Genomic DNA, 16,684 nt, shown 5'->3' on the forward strand with positions numbered 1-16,684 from the left:
AGATCCATTTATCCTTCTCTCATGTTGCTTGTATAAAAATATATGCACTAAGCAGATGTTAGTGCCATCTCTTCCTTGGAAGAACTTGGTTTCTTGATACATGTTTTCGGCTAGTCTCTCATCTGAGTCTCAGTACCAGAAAGCCAGGTGACAAAACAAAAACAAAAACCACCACACAGCACCATGTCATCCCGGTCATACAAGCTTACCCTATACTCTCTTTCCTCTTTTCTGCAATTTGAAAATTCTGTCAAAGCTCTGTACACCTTAGAAAACTGCACTAAAATCTAGCTTGAGAGAATAATAAAATCTTGACACTCTGTGAGCCAATAACGCTCTCTTAACTTAGATTATCAAACCCAATTCTACTGAAAGATTTTCTCAGATAGTTCTGTCTCCTCTCTTTGGGAGGTAGCAGTCAAAAGCCTAACAAGTACAACTGTATAGTATTTCTTATAAAATGAGATACTGGAACCATAGGATATACTTCACTGAGCAGGTTTTTCATAATATCAAGAAGCAAAAAACCCTGTTTTTCGCAAGGTTGTGTAACTGAGAGAATAAGGTCTTTGTTTTATAACCAGTGTGAGGTTCAATGAATATATGGGTTAAATGAAGAACAGAGATTAATAGCACATGGATATCAAATACACTATGTCCTTGATGATTATTATAAATCCTGAAGTGATTTGATGATGAATAAGGGGAAAATGATGAATAAGGGGAAAAAAGTATAACTATAGTATGTCAAATAGAATTCTAATCCAGTGAACCATTTAGCATTTATATAATAAAATATGTAATAGTTACATTACATTAATTTGTTTCATTAGATCAGGACAATAATTCTGCTTATTTACTCTTCAAATTTGCTGCTTACGTAGTATATTATTCAGCTTGCAATAAGGAAAAATTGTAAGTAACATTCCTTGCAACATACCTGATCCAGTTTAGTTCTCTTTAATTTATGCAGTGTTCTATCAGAGGTTAAAACTTTTGAACTGCTGTGAGCTTCAAAATATTCTTCTACTAAGTCACTCTGAAAGTGAATAGAACAAAGTCAGTTCTTAGTTTCAGATACATCAAAACTACACAGTAATATTACATCAAAACTAGACAGTAATATTAGCATAAAATAGGATATGTGAAATTTTTTATTTGGCAGTCAATATTTTCTATCTGAAGCAACAACACAGATTTTGGAACAAGCAAATTTAAATCTAGTGATAAAATTGAGTAACTCTTAGAATCATAAAAGTTAAAGAAATGGCTAGATTGAAGTTGTCTGTTCCCTAAAATAATTCCTAAGTTTCACCATATAATTTCCATTTAGACTTAAAAAAAAAAAAGAGGGGTTTTACATACCAGAAACTTTGTTTTGCTTCACATATTTCCCAGCAAGTTCTTAAATATTAGTACAGTTGAAGTACTGTGAAAATGAGGAAGACCAACAGCAAGCTAAAAAAAAGACTTGCCTACTATTCCAGTAAATGAGCTCATACAAGTTCTACTGATTTGGGGCAGGGCAAACCTCCAAGGCAGTAAGGAAGGGATGGAAAGCCATTCAAGCAATAGGCTTCCTAGACTACTCTGAAGCTTTACACAGAACACCAAGATAATTAGCCTTTTCTCAAATCATGGTATCTGCAGTGTTCTTCCAAACAGCTCAGCATGGATCCATAGCCATCATTTATTATTCACACTGACTTGAAAACATCAACAATGTTACAAAGATGAACTATAAAAGAAGGTGTATACTGAGAAGTCTTGCCTCCAGTTATCCAATCAAAATTTTTAATTTTTAAAAGCTCTTTTTTATACAACTGAATTGAGATGTCACCTTTCACATATACTATAGTATTGTTACATAAATAGGGATGCAGACAGGCCAAGATAGAAAGTCCAAAATGGACACAAATACATATGGGAATTTACGTGGAAGGCTAAGAAAACAGAGAAAAGTGAAAGGAAAAAATATGTTGAGTGCCTCATTTGGATTTCCTCTCGTAGCGAAGCTTATCTTTGAGATATTACACAAATTTATTGAAGGTTTAAGTCTCTCTCTTCACTTACTGTTTTCTCTCTTTTCATTTTCTTAGAAGGTGTTTCTTTGTAAACAGGAGCTGAAACTACTTTACTCTGAGCTTGAATCTTTTGGCTCAATATGACTTCATTAGTGTCCTCTTCGTATTCTTGTGCAACCCCTTCATCATCCTCTGAGTTAGAAGAAGAATATTCACTTTCACTGTCAGAATGAGACCTTGGAACTGCGGGGAAAAAATGCAATTGGGAAAATTTGACAGTTTGACAAGAGAGGCATTGTGGGGTATTAGGAAGAATGTGGGCTTTGAAGTAAAAGAGTTTGACTTCTGGTTTTGTCATTTCTTGCTGATGATTTTACCAGAGCTAGTTATGTTTTCTGAGCACCAGTTTCCTCACTTATCAGATGAGGCTAATAGTGCCTAATTTAATAAACCACTGTGAAGAGTACACTGAAATGTATATAAAGCAATTAACAATGCCTGACATGCAGAAACTGTCAATCATACCTAATACCATCCTCTTTCCTTCTTCCTTGCTAACGGAACTCCAATTTTGTAAAATGTAGCAATGTGCTCCACCCAAAGGGATAAATAATCATAGTAATCATCTTTTCCTTTGCCAGATACTTGGTTTCCCAGCCTCCTTTGCAACTAGGGTGGGCGACGTCACCCTCTTACCAGTGAAATTTGAAGGAAAATTTGCTGGAAGGTTCTGAGAAAGATTTTCCTCCCGAATGGAAGGAAAGCCCCATATTTATACCCTTAGTTTAAAGCTATGGAAGTCGTTTTGCAATATGAAGTATCAAACCTAAAGATGAAAAATGTTGGTGGCAAAGCAAAAAAAATAGGAAGAATCTGAGTCCTTCATGACATTGTTGAGTCACTAGATCAACCATGGAACTGTGTATCCCTAGATTTCTTATGACGTGAGATACTTAAATGTCTATAGCTTAAGCCACTACTGTAGAATTTTTTATTGCTACCTACTGAAAATGCCATTCTAAGTGATATACTATTCAATAAGTGGTAGCCACTATTGTTAAGCACTACTAATTCATATGCACACTCCATACAATTACATTTTTAAACAAACCACAGCCAACGCCACCACTCCCCAAAACTAATAAAGCTAGTTTAACACTCATAAAGTAAGAATAAAACTAGTTTTACATTCAACAAAATAAGTATAAAACTATTATAAAAAGTTCACTTCCAAAATATCAGTGAAATAACTTTAACCAAATCACTATATTTACTTTAAACAAAAGGTATATTTCAGAATATCAACAGTCAGCATATAACAAATATAGATGCTAAAAAAAGGGTGGGGGGCCTGATTTTGTAGGCATATATAGCTTAGCAGATTCAGATTTGCACTGACTGCTGCCCATGGCAGATGCATGGGTTAGAAGTAGTTGGAGGTACCAGAAAAAATCTCCACTTTATTTACATATATACATCATACATGTAAATATATATGTTTGGTGGTAATTGAGAAGGAAGAGGAATTTCATCCTTGCTCTAGAAATGATTCTTCTTCAGGGTAAGGAGGAAACATAGGACATGGGATGTATTTGACATAAAATAGTAATAATCATAATTGCACATGTCATCTTTTATTGCTTCAGATATTCAATCATTTAGTATTACCATTTTTATGTTGATTAATAGTGTAGTATTAACAGTTCTATGAAGTCTATACCTTGAAAAAGGGCCACAGCATGGATTTAACAATGTTAGCTAATATTATTGTCAAGGGCCCCAAGAAAGAACTTGACATCTTTCTGAAATATAAGTCAACAAGTCATTTGCCCCAAGTTAAATATTTAAAAATCTACAGACATTTTTAATTTTCCAGAAGGCAGGACCCATAGGTTTACTTAGCTTTGTATAGCATTCAGTACAACTATGAGTATTTAAAACTATTTCATTATAAAATTTCTAAAAACCAATAGAACTACTTCCAACTGTCTCAAAACAAACTAAAAAGCTTATTGTTTTGTTGGAGAGACATTTTAACTAACCTCAATAGCCACTGACTAGAATGTAAAAGACATAGTGCTAAGTATTGGAGTTAAAATATAAGATACAGTTCTCGCCTTTAAGGAATCTACAGTTTAGTTGAGAACATAAACATATCCTGTTTTTCATGAAAAGAAATAGCAATAAGTATTTACAAGAATAAAAAGTGATAATAGCTAACACCTGTTAAGCATGTAACGAAGTCAAGCTCTACATTAAAACTTTTGACATCCTTTATCTCAGTTAATCTCAAAACAACTCAGGCTGGTACCATTATTATCCCTATTTTGCAAATGAAAAAACTGAGGCACAGAGAGGTCTCTATTAGTGGTTAACCAAAGATAAAAGGCAAGCAGTCTGCTCGATCCTATATACTTAATCATATTGCCTTTGTTTACATGCTTTTTATAAACACTCAGTGTAAAGAGTACATACCTATTAATCTTTTCCTTAGACGACGAGGTGTGGTTGACAGAAATTCACTTTTATCACTGTTCTGTTTAAAAATAAAAAAGCAATGTAGTTTATTCAGCTAATAATGACGACATGAAAATTAATGATGGATCTGAGAGAGAGGCTAGAAAAGAAAAATATTTTGTTTTCAGTCAAAAATGGGTAGAAGACCTGAACAGACACTTCTTCCAAGAAGACATACAAATGGCCAACAGACATATTAGGAGATTATATATTGATTAAGAGAATATACATTGATAAGTGTTATGTATTGATATATGGTCCCCTTTATCATTATGAAGCGTCTGTCATTATCTCTCATTACCTTTTTTATCTTGAAGTCTATTTTGTCAGATATAAGTATGCCTACTCCCACTTTTCTCTGGATGCCAACTGCTTGGAGTATCACTTTCAATCCTTTCACTTTGAATCCGTTTGTCCTTGCAGTTAAGATGTATCTCTTGTAGGCAGCATATGGTTGGGTTTTGTTTTTTGATACAATCTGCCACTCTGTGCCTTTTTATTGGTGAGTTCAGTCCATTTACAATTAGTGATTATTGAAATATGCAGTTTTCCTATAACTATTTTATCTTTTGTTTCCTGGTAGCTCGGTGTCTCCATTGGTTCTTTGTCCTTGTGTGTCTATTATTTTAATTTGGTGGTGTTTTATGGTTTTTCCCTCTGTTCCCTCTTGTTATATGTTATGTATCTCAGTTCTAGATTTTGTGTGTGGTTACCATTAAGTTTATGTAAAAAAAAGTTATATATAGAGTAGTCCTTTTTCTTCTGTGTGCACCTTATCTCAAATTGCCCTTTGGAAATTTAAATTTAGATCCTAACCCTCTCCTCTTTGTTTTTATTGTCTCTAATTATTCCTATTTATGCTGTATGTTCATTTCTAGGTTGCAGCAGCTGTTGTCTTACCTCTTTAAAGTGTTTTTCTTTTTGACCTTTAACCATTATGTAATATTTAAACTTATAATACCCAGTTCTTAATAAAGGTTGCACTCTCCTTTTTCTGTGTGCCTGTTCGTTATCTTACCAGGTTATATATTTTGTCTTTTTGTTTCAGGTAGAATAACTCCCTTCAATGATAATCTAATGAGTTTTCCTTTATAAGTTACAGTTTTCTTTATTCTGGCTGCCTTGAGGATTTTTCCTTTGTCATTAATTTTTGACAATTTTAATATAATATGTCTTGGAGAAGGCCTTTTTGGGTTGAGATAATTAGGTGTTCTGTTTGCTTCTTGGATTCGAGGATCCAGCTCTTTCCATAGGACTGGAAAATTCTCGTCGACTATTTGTTTAAATATGCTTTCTGTTCCTGTCTACCTTTCTTTTTCTTGTGGTATACCCATTATTCTTATATTGCTTTTTCTGATCATTTTTTTCACTCTCAAGTCTCTTCTTCCATCTGCATCATTTCCATGGTCTGTCTTCAGTATCACTAATTCTTTCCTCCATTTGGTCAGTTTTATTTCCTAAGCGTGCTATTTCATTCTTCATCTCTTTTAATGAGTTCTTTCTCTCCAGATGTTCTATTTGGTTCTTTTTAAGAGTATGAATCTCCTTGGTAAAGTATTCCTTTTGTTCACTGATTTTATTTCTAAGTTCTTCAAACTGTCAATCAGAATTTTCTTGCATCTCATTGAGCTTTTTCAGAAGTGCCATCTTGAATTCTGTCATTAAAATTGCATATTTCTATATTCTTAAGCTTATTTTCTGGAGATTTTTCATTTTATTTCTCAGCTGCTTTGTCACTTTGATTGTTCATGTTGTTTGATGGGCTATTTCTCCACCAGGGCATTAACGGACTATTTCTCCACCAGGGCATTTGATGGACTATTTCTCCACCAGTACATTAAAATGTACTTTTTTTTTTTTTTTTTAATTTATTACATAGTGATCTCTCTTTAGCAGGTTGATAAGAAGAGTTTTTTCTTTTGGTTTCCACTAGGTGGTGCCCAAGCTTCCTGGATCTCTGCTTTGAGGTTAAAATGGCCTTTATTCTCTGGTGAGGTGTGTGTCTCCTCTGTGACCAGGTCACTTTGGTCCCAAGGCTCCATCCCCATGAGAGGATGTGAAGGGTGATGGAGATCTGAGCCTCTGAATGGGCCCTGTTACTGCTCCAATAGACAGTTGCAATGCTGTGTTGTTTCCTCCCAAATCTGCCTGCCTCGGTTGGGGAGGGGTTGATTGGGAGAGGCCAGCACTATGTATGGCTGCTTCTCTTCTAGTAATCCTGTCCCTTGGGTTTCAGCTCTTTTGCTTCTATATATATCGCCATCCCTGTCACTCGTACCAGCTGCAGTGTATGTTTCAGTTCTGGTTGTGCAAATTCCTCTGGAGCTGGGTGCTAGCTCTGGAAGGGGGAGGGCATGCTCTGGGATGGTAGGGGGAGGCAGCCAGGCTCCAGTGACTCAACTTTATGCCTGGCAATGGCGGTTGCTAAGACACAGTTGTCCCCTTCTGCGCTCAGTATCTGCCCTGCTCTCTGCCTTGATCACTGGGATCTGTTGATCACTCAGGTAGGGCTGTTCGGGGCTTCAAAGAGCCAAGAAACAGCAGTGTAACTCCCCTCATTCCTTACCCTGCAGGGAGCTCTGGGTTGCATTCTACAGCACCTTTGTTCCTCTCTCCTATTCCACCTCCTGACTCATATGATTGGCCCATCTTAGGACGCTCTGATGTGAAGATCTCTTAAACGTGCTTATTTGCAGGTTGGGTGTTTTTTGTTGGATTGTAGGTGTTCAGATTATTGTAATTTCAAGGGGGAGGGATCGGGGAGATCCCTCATGCCATCATGCTTCTGACATCACTCATTAAATGTTAATTTTTAATGGTACTAATAAAAAGATAAAATATCTTTGCTTTTGGGCAATATGAAAATATGACAAAAATTTTAAGTCTGCTGTCTTGTGCTAGGTTGTTGGTACTAGTTACAAATGTTAATAAATTTTGATTTGGGACATTAAGAATAGTACTGTAATAACTGAGCTGATCCCAATGGGTTTATGAAGTATATTACATTGTTTCAAACTTTTTTGATCTAGATCCTCAAAAATTTTTTTACATTTTGCCATCTTGATCCAGTACATATGTACATATACAACTAAAACAAATTATAATGAAATAATAGTTACAAAATAGATATTGTCTATATCATTCTATTTCACTTTTTAAACTGCAGGTCATGTCCTACTAAATTGAATCTAAAATTGAGAGTTGAGACAATTCGTATCCATATAGCTTAATTATCAGGTCTGAGAACACTTCTGTCTAACAATTTCAGAAAATTCTTGCTCAAAAAGATAGGGCTATAAACTAATAAATAACTTCACTGTTTGTTACAGAAATTTTTGCCAAATGATTTATCTCAATAGTTTTCTCATTTGGGCAATCTGCTCTCCCATTGGTACAATAATTACTCATCAGGGCGAAAGAGTTTGCTTATCAAACAATGATTTTCTTATTAAGACGTTGGTTAAGGCTCTCTCCTTGACCAATCCTAAAATATGTCACGAATTTCATCTAACATCGATCAGTTCCCCATCTTGATGATGCGTCTTAAACCTCTTGAGTTCAGATCCCCAATTCCCATATACATTCGCTCCTGAACTCCTCTGTCTAAGATAGCGTGTTAAGACTCTGTCATAGTGATGTTGTTTTACCATAATAGGTATATTAGCTTTGATTAACAGGATTTCTCATGTCCCTTGGGGAATGAAGATGACCCACTAATGTGTTGTGATCCACAACCTGAAAAAGAACTTGTCAATATATCTAAGTTATTGAGTGGATTATGGGAATGAGTTTTACTCTTCTATAGCAATATAATACACAAGATGTATTACAGGAAAGAAGCATTATTAAAGACAAAGGAGGCTCTGACATGTCTAATCCCACACCTAGACTGCCTAAATGGAACATTCCTGCACAGGCCATAACCATAGCCCTCAGTGTCTATACTCACATTCTTATAAAGGGTTCTCTGAACTTAGCCTGTACACAACTCATGGCCTGTCTAAATCTATGGTTATCCAGACCTGGACACACTCACCACTTACATACTCATTGTCTTGGATTTGTCCTTGCCCGTCTGGGCTTGCCCACATCCGGGCAGGGCCACTTGACAAGGAATAATGAAAAAAAAAAACAAAAAACAAAAAAACACAGAAAACACAAATTGTCATTTCCTTTAGCTACCCTGGAATAAATTTACCAAAGTTGACTTAGTTTTCAAATGTAAGTTGTAAAAGCTTAGACTATGAGATTTAATGGATCTTGGGACCAATCCCCCAAGAAACAACAGAACGTTATGTACAAAAGCAAAACAAAACCAAATCATAAAGTTTCTAGGCCAGTCTACTAATTGAAAATACTCAGGGATAGTTCTGACACAGAAAAGGCATGACAGCTCACTCAAAAGGCCTGACTTCATTTTCCAGTTTTTCTCCTTCCTAGTGAGATACAATGAGACAAGTCACTTTACCTCTCCAAATCTCAGATTCTTTATCTATGTTAGGTATTTAATTGGCAAATACCTATAAATTATAAAGCACTATATAAATTAAGAGATGAAATTGATATTTTTCATCATGTCTTATTTTGTAACACTAAGGTTTTTGCTTGTTTTTAATCAAATGCTTACCTTCAACTGAACTTTGTCTGAAGATGAATGTCCTAAAGAATGAAACAAAATCCATTACTTACTATAAATACTTCACTTTTCATCACAGTTTAGTTTCATTAAAAGCAAAGATGCAGTTTCTACCCAGAAGCCACCACATACTATACAAACTGAATTCTCAATTAACTGCATCTCCACTAGAGGCTGAATTGCCACTATTAATTATATAATTATTCCCATTAGTTACAGCTATGTCCTGTATTTCTTTAGCATTGATGTAACAAGAAAAAATGGAGCCCTTTTCATTTTTCATTATTTAAAAAGTATGCTGTTTAACCTAATTAGAATGAGTCATTCAAAAACAACTACTCCACAGTTCTCCAAAAATGGTAAGACTTCCAAACCCCCAAAGCTCTATTTCAAATAATATTTGCGAAAGCAAATCTTTGATGAACATTTGGCTACATGAAGCAAATGACAAGAAGATTTTAAGTCTGTTCTAGTTGGCCCTGCCAGTTCGCACAGTTTCAATCAGCATAGGTATTTTCCCCTTTTATTGATAGCTAAATATAGGTATACTAAGGCACACAGGTTAAGGTATTAACTGCATTTTGTTAAATGAATTTTCAGAATAGAAAAGAATATATAAAAATGCACTTATGACAAGGGAAAAAAATAACATACTATAACTTGAAGCAACTATGAAAATTCTCTTTAAAGAACTGAGGTAAAATCTTACCCTTGCTACTTTGAGGAATGTTTATCATAATTTCAGGATCATTCTTCAAATTGAATGATATATTTTTTCTTGGTGTTTTTGCTAGTTCTGTAGCTATAAATAGAAAAAAAGAAATATATAAAAGACCTTCTAGTAGACGACAGTAGGTTAAAAAGGGAAATAGCCTTATTTTACTCTTATATATTCTTAAAAAAAAAAAAAAAGAAATCTTTCTGTTACTATTATCAGAAAGATAAATAAAGCTACCCATATATTAAGAGTACTACTACTTTCACCTTTATTCTCTGTATTCCAAGCATCTTCAAGCCTTACATTTCTTTATCATATAAACTTAAAGTACATCTTTGTTAGAGGGTAAGAAAGAATGGCCAGAATGTGGGGTCTGAAATCAGAGAAAATTGTGTATATTTAAAATTATATCTCCCCTAAAATGTGGCATAGTTTATTTTCTAAAATATAATATTTTTTTAGTTTCTACAACTGTATAATATACATGAATACTGTATAGAATATATAGCACTGAAAAGATGGCTATTCAATTGAGCATCATATAAAATATTTGGCTTCTAAAAGGAATAGGCCATTTTAAAAGAAAAATACAATGTTTAACCTTAAAAATATTCACATTCTCACACTGTGAGAGGCATGTGGGAAATGAGCCTGATGAAGGAATAGATTTACATTTGCCAAATTAACACACACTAGAATATCATTTGCAGAGAAGATATACATTACTTAAATTATCTCCCTCTTCTTTTAAAAAAAAGAAGAAAATATACTTGAATTTGTGTAAGTTAAAGCTACTTTACTGACTCAAATTCTATATAACCTCTTTCACGGTTTTATCGTCCAGTCTTAAAATTGACCCAAGATACTCATGAGAGTCCCCACAAATACACTGGCTTTCTTTTTCTTAACTTCGTTGGTCCTCTGTATCATTCACTAGAGTTTTTTTAATCTTTCTTTGAAATTACTCTTCCATTTGGATTCTGTGACATTACCCTGGCCCCCTGGCTATTGTTGGTAGTTACTCCATTGCTTTTCCATGGTTTTCTTCCTCCCTAACAGTCTGCCCCTGTAGGTATGCCTAAGGCTCATGCCTTGGTCTTACAAGATTAAAAAAATATACCATTTTTGGATGAAAGGCTGTTGATCCACAAAATAGGGGAAAAAGTTCACAACAAAAAGCCACATAAGTACAAAGTAATTTAGCTGAGATCATTTTGGTTTTATATTAAAACAAAAATTATCTGCTTTTAAATACTTATTACACAACAAAAGGAGAAAGAAAAGGAAAAGTTGAAGAGGAAAAAGAACAAGAGACACTCATCCATGTATGGTTATTGATGCACTAATAATAAAAAATTGGGGCATATATTTGTCTTTTTATTTTCATTTTTCTAATAATTCCTTTGTATTGTATTTTACATACTTTTTTATTGTATGTCTGGAACATATTAGAAATTTTAAAATAAAATTCCTCTTTGCCTAATGACAGCTTCTCATCAGGTTATTATCTGATACTATCTAACCAATCTATTTTCAATTTCCCTTAAGCCATCTTTCTCCAAGTTGGTTGAACTCTTCATCGTCCTGCTTAGTAATTCTGTCTTTGCTCTTTTGTTTGCATTTATTTACTCATCCTGGACATGTTCTCTGTATATTACACAAAGCCTTCCAATCCAACCCTTAGTCTATTTCTAGCCCTATATCATATTAGCCCAATTATATTTAACCATCATTTATACTCAGAGTAATATATGATTTCTGGCAGATCATAAGTTATTTTAAAAATATTAAGTCATTTATATTGATATATTAGATATAAATTAGCATTTAGATTAAAATTAGCAATAATATGAGGCAAAGAAACTCTTTAAAGAGCATCATAACTAAACAGAGGTCCTAACTGAACACAGATTTTGGAAAACACAATCAGTCTCAAACTATCGAGAAAACTATCTTTTCATGACTATATATTTCTTTCAGACACGATGACAAAAATGCACAACATAATATTTAAGTTTCTTGCAGCACATTCAGATATAAGACATATCGCCACGGTTATGTGCATGTTGCTAATCTACTTGAAGAACTACTTGATTACTTCTCTGCGGTTCCACTCTACTTTTTACTATTAGTTCTTTCTTCAATGTTCTTTGTACTGCTTGATTGTCCTAGAGTTTCATTTAGGTCTTGGTGTCTATCTGATCTTTCTTCTAGTAATTACATTAGCATTTCTCTCAGTGATCCTATACAGAATTTAGTCATTTTTTACAGACTGAAAAACTTTATTTTTGATATAGATAAGAAATACATCAATGTAAATTATTGTATATACCACATTAGGTTCAAAATTAATGATGTATTTAATATTACACCTTTCAGAAAAACTGAATTGCAAATGACTGAATCATATTATATTCAGAAACAGGTCTTATAATTACTTCTTATATGTCTTTCATCAGTGTCCACACTTACTTTAAAAAGAGTGTTTTTTCACTTGACCTTGAACATTTACATAGTCATTGGCTAGAATAATTGCATAAAGATATATCACTTAAGAAATATATGTAGGTGCTTTATAATTATAGATTATAAGCCCTCTTATACAACCACTACATTTTATTGGGTAATTAATTATTATTCCATTGCTCTTGACTTTTTGGTATTCCCAAACCTTTATATGCTTATGGACGTCCTTTTCAAAGTGCTTTCACATGTCATTTCCTTTCTTTAAAGCTTTCAAAAACAATGACCCCTTCATACCACAGGATCCAAACATAGTGTCATTTGAATTTTTTTTAAAGAATTAAATCGACAGTTTAATTTTAATGTTATAAGTAATTTATTACAGTCGAATTCTCTGAAAATCAGTAATTCGTGTGTAATTTGTATAAGTGGTAACTTGAGTAGAAAAATGTTAGAACAGCCCATTCCTAACAATTTTATATAGTTTTCTGTAATACAAAGAACATATTCTATATACAGTACAAAACTCTTATTGAATAAATTCAGAATATCTCTGTGTGACTCAAGTTACTTATTTAAACTAATGGCTTTAGGAATGTTTAATAATTTAATATAAAATGACATCGTTCATCATTCTTTTAGGGAATGCAATGGATGATAACTATGAAGAATGTGGATAAATACACCTTAGAAAACATGTATAATGATTACAGAAATCAGAAAAGCAACATACCCAATTTAGCCATCTTTTCAGAGTGTTTTCTGTTTTGAAAAGAATAAACTTTATTCCCACCATCTGTAGCAGAGCCATTTTTAAAAGATTCTGAAAGAGAAAATACAACATGTATTCAGGAAAAATGAGCAAATTTAATAATGGTAAAAAAGATAAAATTTTAACTAAAAACTTAAGATTTGTACTCATCACTGCCTTACATAAAGGTTTAACAATGCATATTCATACATAAAACATTTTAAAATATGCAACAAATTATGATACTATTAATATAAATTTTAAAACACAAAAAACATACACAGGTACACAAATATATATATAAATCTCTTTTTTTAAAATCCCACTAAAAAAACCCTCCAGACTAGAGGGATATGTATTCAATTCAAGGTAGTAGTTGCCCTTGAGGAGAGAGGACAGAAGTGACTTTAATAGTTATGTTTCCTTTTTGCAGCAAACATGCAAAGTACAACTGCTAATTGACAAGGCTGAGATTTAAGTACTTGTTAGATGGTAGAAACTCTCAATTAGGATCATGACTTAATTTCATTCTTCAATCTTCCCTTTACATAATAACTACTACCCACAACATACTGGACACTCATACGCTAGCAATTCTCAATGTGTGGTCTGAGGTCTCCAAGGTCCCTTAGGCCAAAACTATTTCATAAGAACAAAGACATCACTTGACTGTCTATCAAACAAGAGTATACGGTGAGGTGTTCCTGAGACTATAAGATGTGTGAGGACATCACCACTCTGTTGGATACTGAAATGTGTGGAAGCAGATATGAAAATCCAGCTGTTTTCTATTAGAGATTTGCAAAAACGTAAAACCATGCCTTCATCACTAACTTTTTTTTGGAAATAGTTGTTTTTTATCTAAAGATACGTAATTTATGTTAATATGTAATAGGTTTATTATTGTTATTACAAAACACTGCCAAATTTCTCCAAAGTCAGTGTTTGCTCTCCTTATTTCTGAGTTCCCACTGATGTATCTATGCACTAACACTTAGTATTATCTAAACTCCTTAATCTTTGCCAATCTAGTGGTTGTAAAGTGAATCTCATGGGGAGAGGTATTTTAATTTGCCTTTCCCTAATCACTAAGGAGGTTGAACATCTTTTTACATGTTTCTTATTTCCAGAAGAAATATCTTCTCTATTCTGAGACTTGTCTTTTCACTTCTTCTCGGTGTCATTTGATGAACGGAAGTACTGAATTTTTAAAAGACTTTATATTGGAGAGTAGTTTTAAATTCACAGTCAACTTGAGTGGAAGTTACAAAGATCTCCCACATATGGACAGCCTTCCCCACTATGGACATCACACACCAGCATGGTATACTTGTTACAATCGATGAACCTACTTCGACACACCATTACCACTCAAAGTGCAGAACTTATATTAGGGTTCGCTCTTGGTGTACTTACTACATTCTACAGGTTTTGACAAAAGTATGGTGATACGTATCCACAATTATAGTATCATACAGAATAGTTTCATTGGCCTAAAAATCCTCCCTACTCTACCTATGCATCCCTTCCTTCCCCTGACCCTTGGCAACCATTAATCTTTTTACGGTCTCCATAGTTTTTCCTTTTCCAGACTGTTGAAGAGTTGGAATTATATAGTATGTAGCTTTCAGATTGGCTTCTTTCACTTAGTAATATACATTTAAGGTTCTTCCATGTCTTTTCATGGCTTAACAGCTTTTGTAAATAAAAAGTTAAAAGTTAAATAAGCCAGTCACAAAAATAGAAATAATATATGATTCCGCTTATATGACATACCTAGAGTAGATATATACATAGAGAAAGAAAGCAGAATGGTTGTTGCTAGGGGCCAAGGGGACTAGGAAAGTTTTTTTAATGGATACAGAATTTCAGTTTTTAAGATGAAAAGAGTTCTGGAGATTGGCTGCAAAATAATGTGAATATATTTAATAGTGAACTATACACTTAAAAATGGTTAAGACAGTAAATTTTGTTATGTATATTTATCACAATTTTTAAAAATAATTTTTTATTTAACCACGATGAAAAACCTGACATAGTCCATAAGTTCAAATTGGAATTAAGAATAAGGCTATATACTACTACAAATGGACCAAATATTTGTCTCAGAATTTTCTAGCCGCCAACTTATAAAGCATCAATTACAGAATTACACTGTTCATAAGAGTGAAAACAAAACAAATGTTCACTGATTGTCAAGACAAAATGCTCTTCTATTTCATGCCTGAGATCACCAGTATTGTCATGCAATGATTTTTCTCCGGATGGGATGCATTAATAGATGATGAGAATTATGCCACGCATGTCAAGATGTGTGTTGCTTATAAGAAACAGCTTATACTTCAATAGTAAGTAAAGTATTTAGAGGTCCTTGTTGAACAGTTTTTTTCTTTTGTAACTATTCCTAAAGATTCTTTGTCAAATGTCCTTGTTTTAAAAATAATGCTTACTTGTTCTCTGTTTATAATTAAAGACTAGACAGAAGCATATTGTTCAATATCTCAAATAAGGTTAAAGAAGACTACAATAGATGTCATCATTTCTTTCCTGGAAAAAAACATTAAAAGAAAACTCTCCTTCTTACACCTTAACTGGAATATCACTTTTGGCTCCTATATATATTCTGGCAAACAAACAAACAAAACAAGAAGAGTCATGTCTGCAAGACTTAAACTTAAGTTATGGGCCTCTCTATTGTACATGCCTATAGCCAAATAAATAGCTCCATTTCCTGGACGCAGAGACTGTTGACACAAGCTTGAATGTGTGAGTGCATATAGACGGATAAAAGATACACACTGAATTATTAACAGTTCCATGTTCTCTAAAGCATGCATTCCCAACAAGAATATTACACCTGATGGAATGAAAATTGGCTCTTAGTGGGAGGAGTGTGAAAAATACCTTAGATATTATAATGGTCTGTGGCCTTCCAAAGGGTCACAGTATATAAACAGATATACAGCATATATGCAGTATTAAAATTTTATGGGTTAGGAGTGATTAAGAGAAAATGTCTAATAAGGCTCCTCAGGGGATAATAATCAATCAATCAATCAATCAATTAATGTTGGGAAACACTGCTCTAAGACAAAATTTCTCAATAAGTGTACAGAAATTAAAGGTATGGGTAACAGGTGTGCTGAGTACTGATCCTAGTAGGCCTTTGAGGTTGCCAGTCAGGAACTACAGAGTTGGCAGCAATAGGGGTCAGAAGCCCAAGGGCATCTGTCCCTAGTCTGGAGCATTCTCCTCTATTTATTCCAGTGTGCCTCCAAATATTTACTGTTGGTGCCATTAGGTGAAAAAGGTTGGAAGCACTGAGTTTCTTACTATAAATATGTATTACTTTTGCAGTAAGAAAAAATTTTTAAGAAAATATTTTTTTTTTGGTCTCTTCTTTCAATCCCTTCTTAGATCTAGCATAACAGCTAGTCAAGAATCTAAAATTCTATTTAGAATATGCCCTAAAAATGTCAACTCTCTAGTTGGGAACTCTTCAGAGAATCCACCCTACCCACTAAGCCTTCTGAGGGACAGTGGTCACTTTTCGTATCATGTTATTTAACATTGGA

General features: G+C 33.7%; 1 protein-coding gene across 6 annotated transcripts in view; it reads right to left on the reverse strand.

The window, feature by feature from the left end:
* ORC2 (origin recognition complex subunit 2) overlaps positions 1-16,684 on the reverse strand; it is a 38,097-nt gene that overhangs the window by 15,805 nt on the left and 5,608 nt on the right. For 5 of the 6 annotated variants that reach the window (XM_039844368.1, XM_039844364.1, XM_039844365.1 and 2 more), the window contains 6 exons: positions 13,092-13,181; positions 9,887-9,979; positions 9,169-9,200; positions 4,500-4,560; positions 2,074-2,267; positions 941-1,039 (listed from right to left, as the gene is read on the reverse strand). In XM_039844368.1, coding sequence (XP_039700302.1) covers positions 941-1,039; positions 2,074-2,267; positions 4,500-4,560; positions 9,169-9,200; positions 9,887-9,979; positions 13,092-13,181 — 569 coding nt within the window. The remainder of the gene's footprint in view (positions 1-940; positions 1,040-2,073; positions 2,268-4,499; positions 4,561-9,168; positions 9,201-9,886; positions 9,980-13,091; positions 13,182-16,684) is intronic. The other variant, XM_039844369.1, reaches the window with a different exon arrangement.

This window comes from Pteropus medius, unplaced genomic scaffold, assembly GCF_902729225.1.
Source record: "Pteropus medius unplaced genomic scaffold, Ma_sr-lr_union100, whole genome shotgun sequence".
Classification (NCBI taxonomy): Eukaryota; Metazoa; Chordata; class Mammalia; order Chiroptera; family Pteropodidae; genus Pteropus; species Pteropus medius.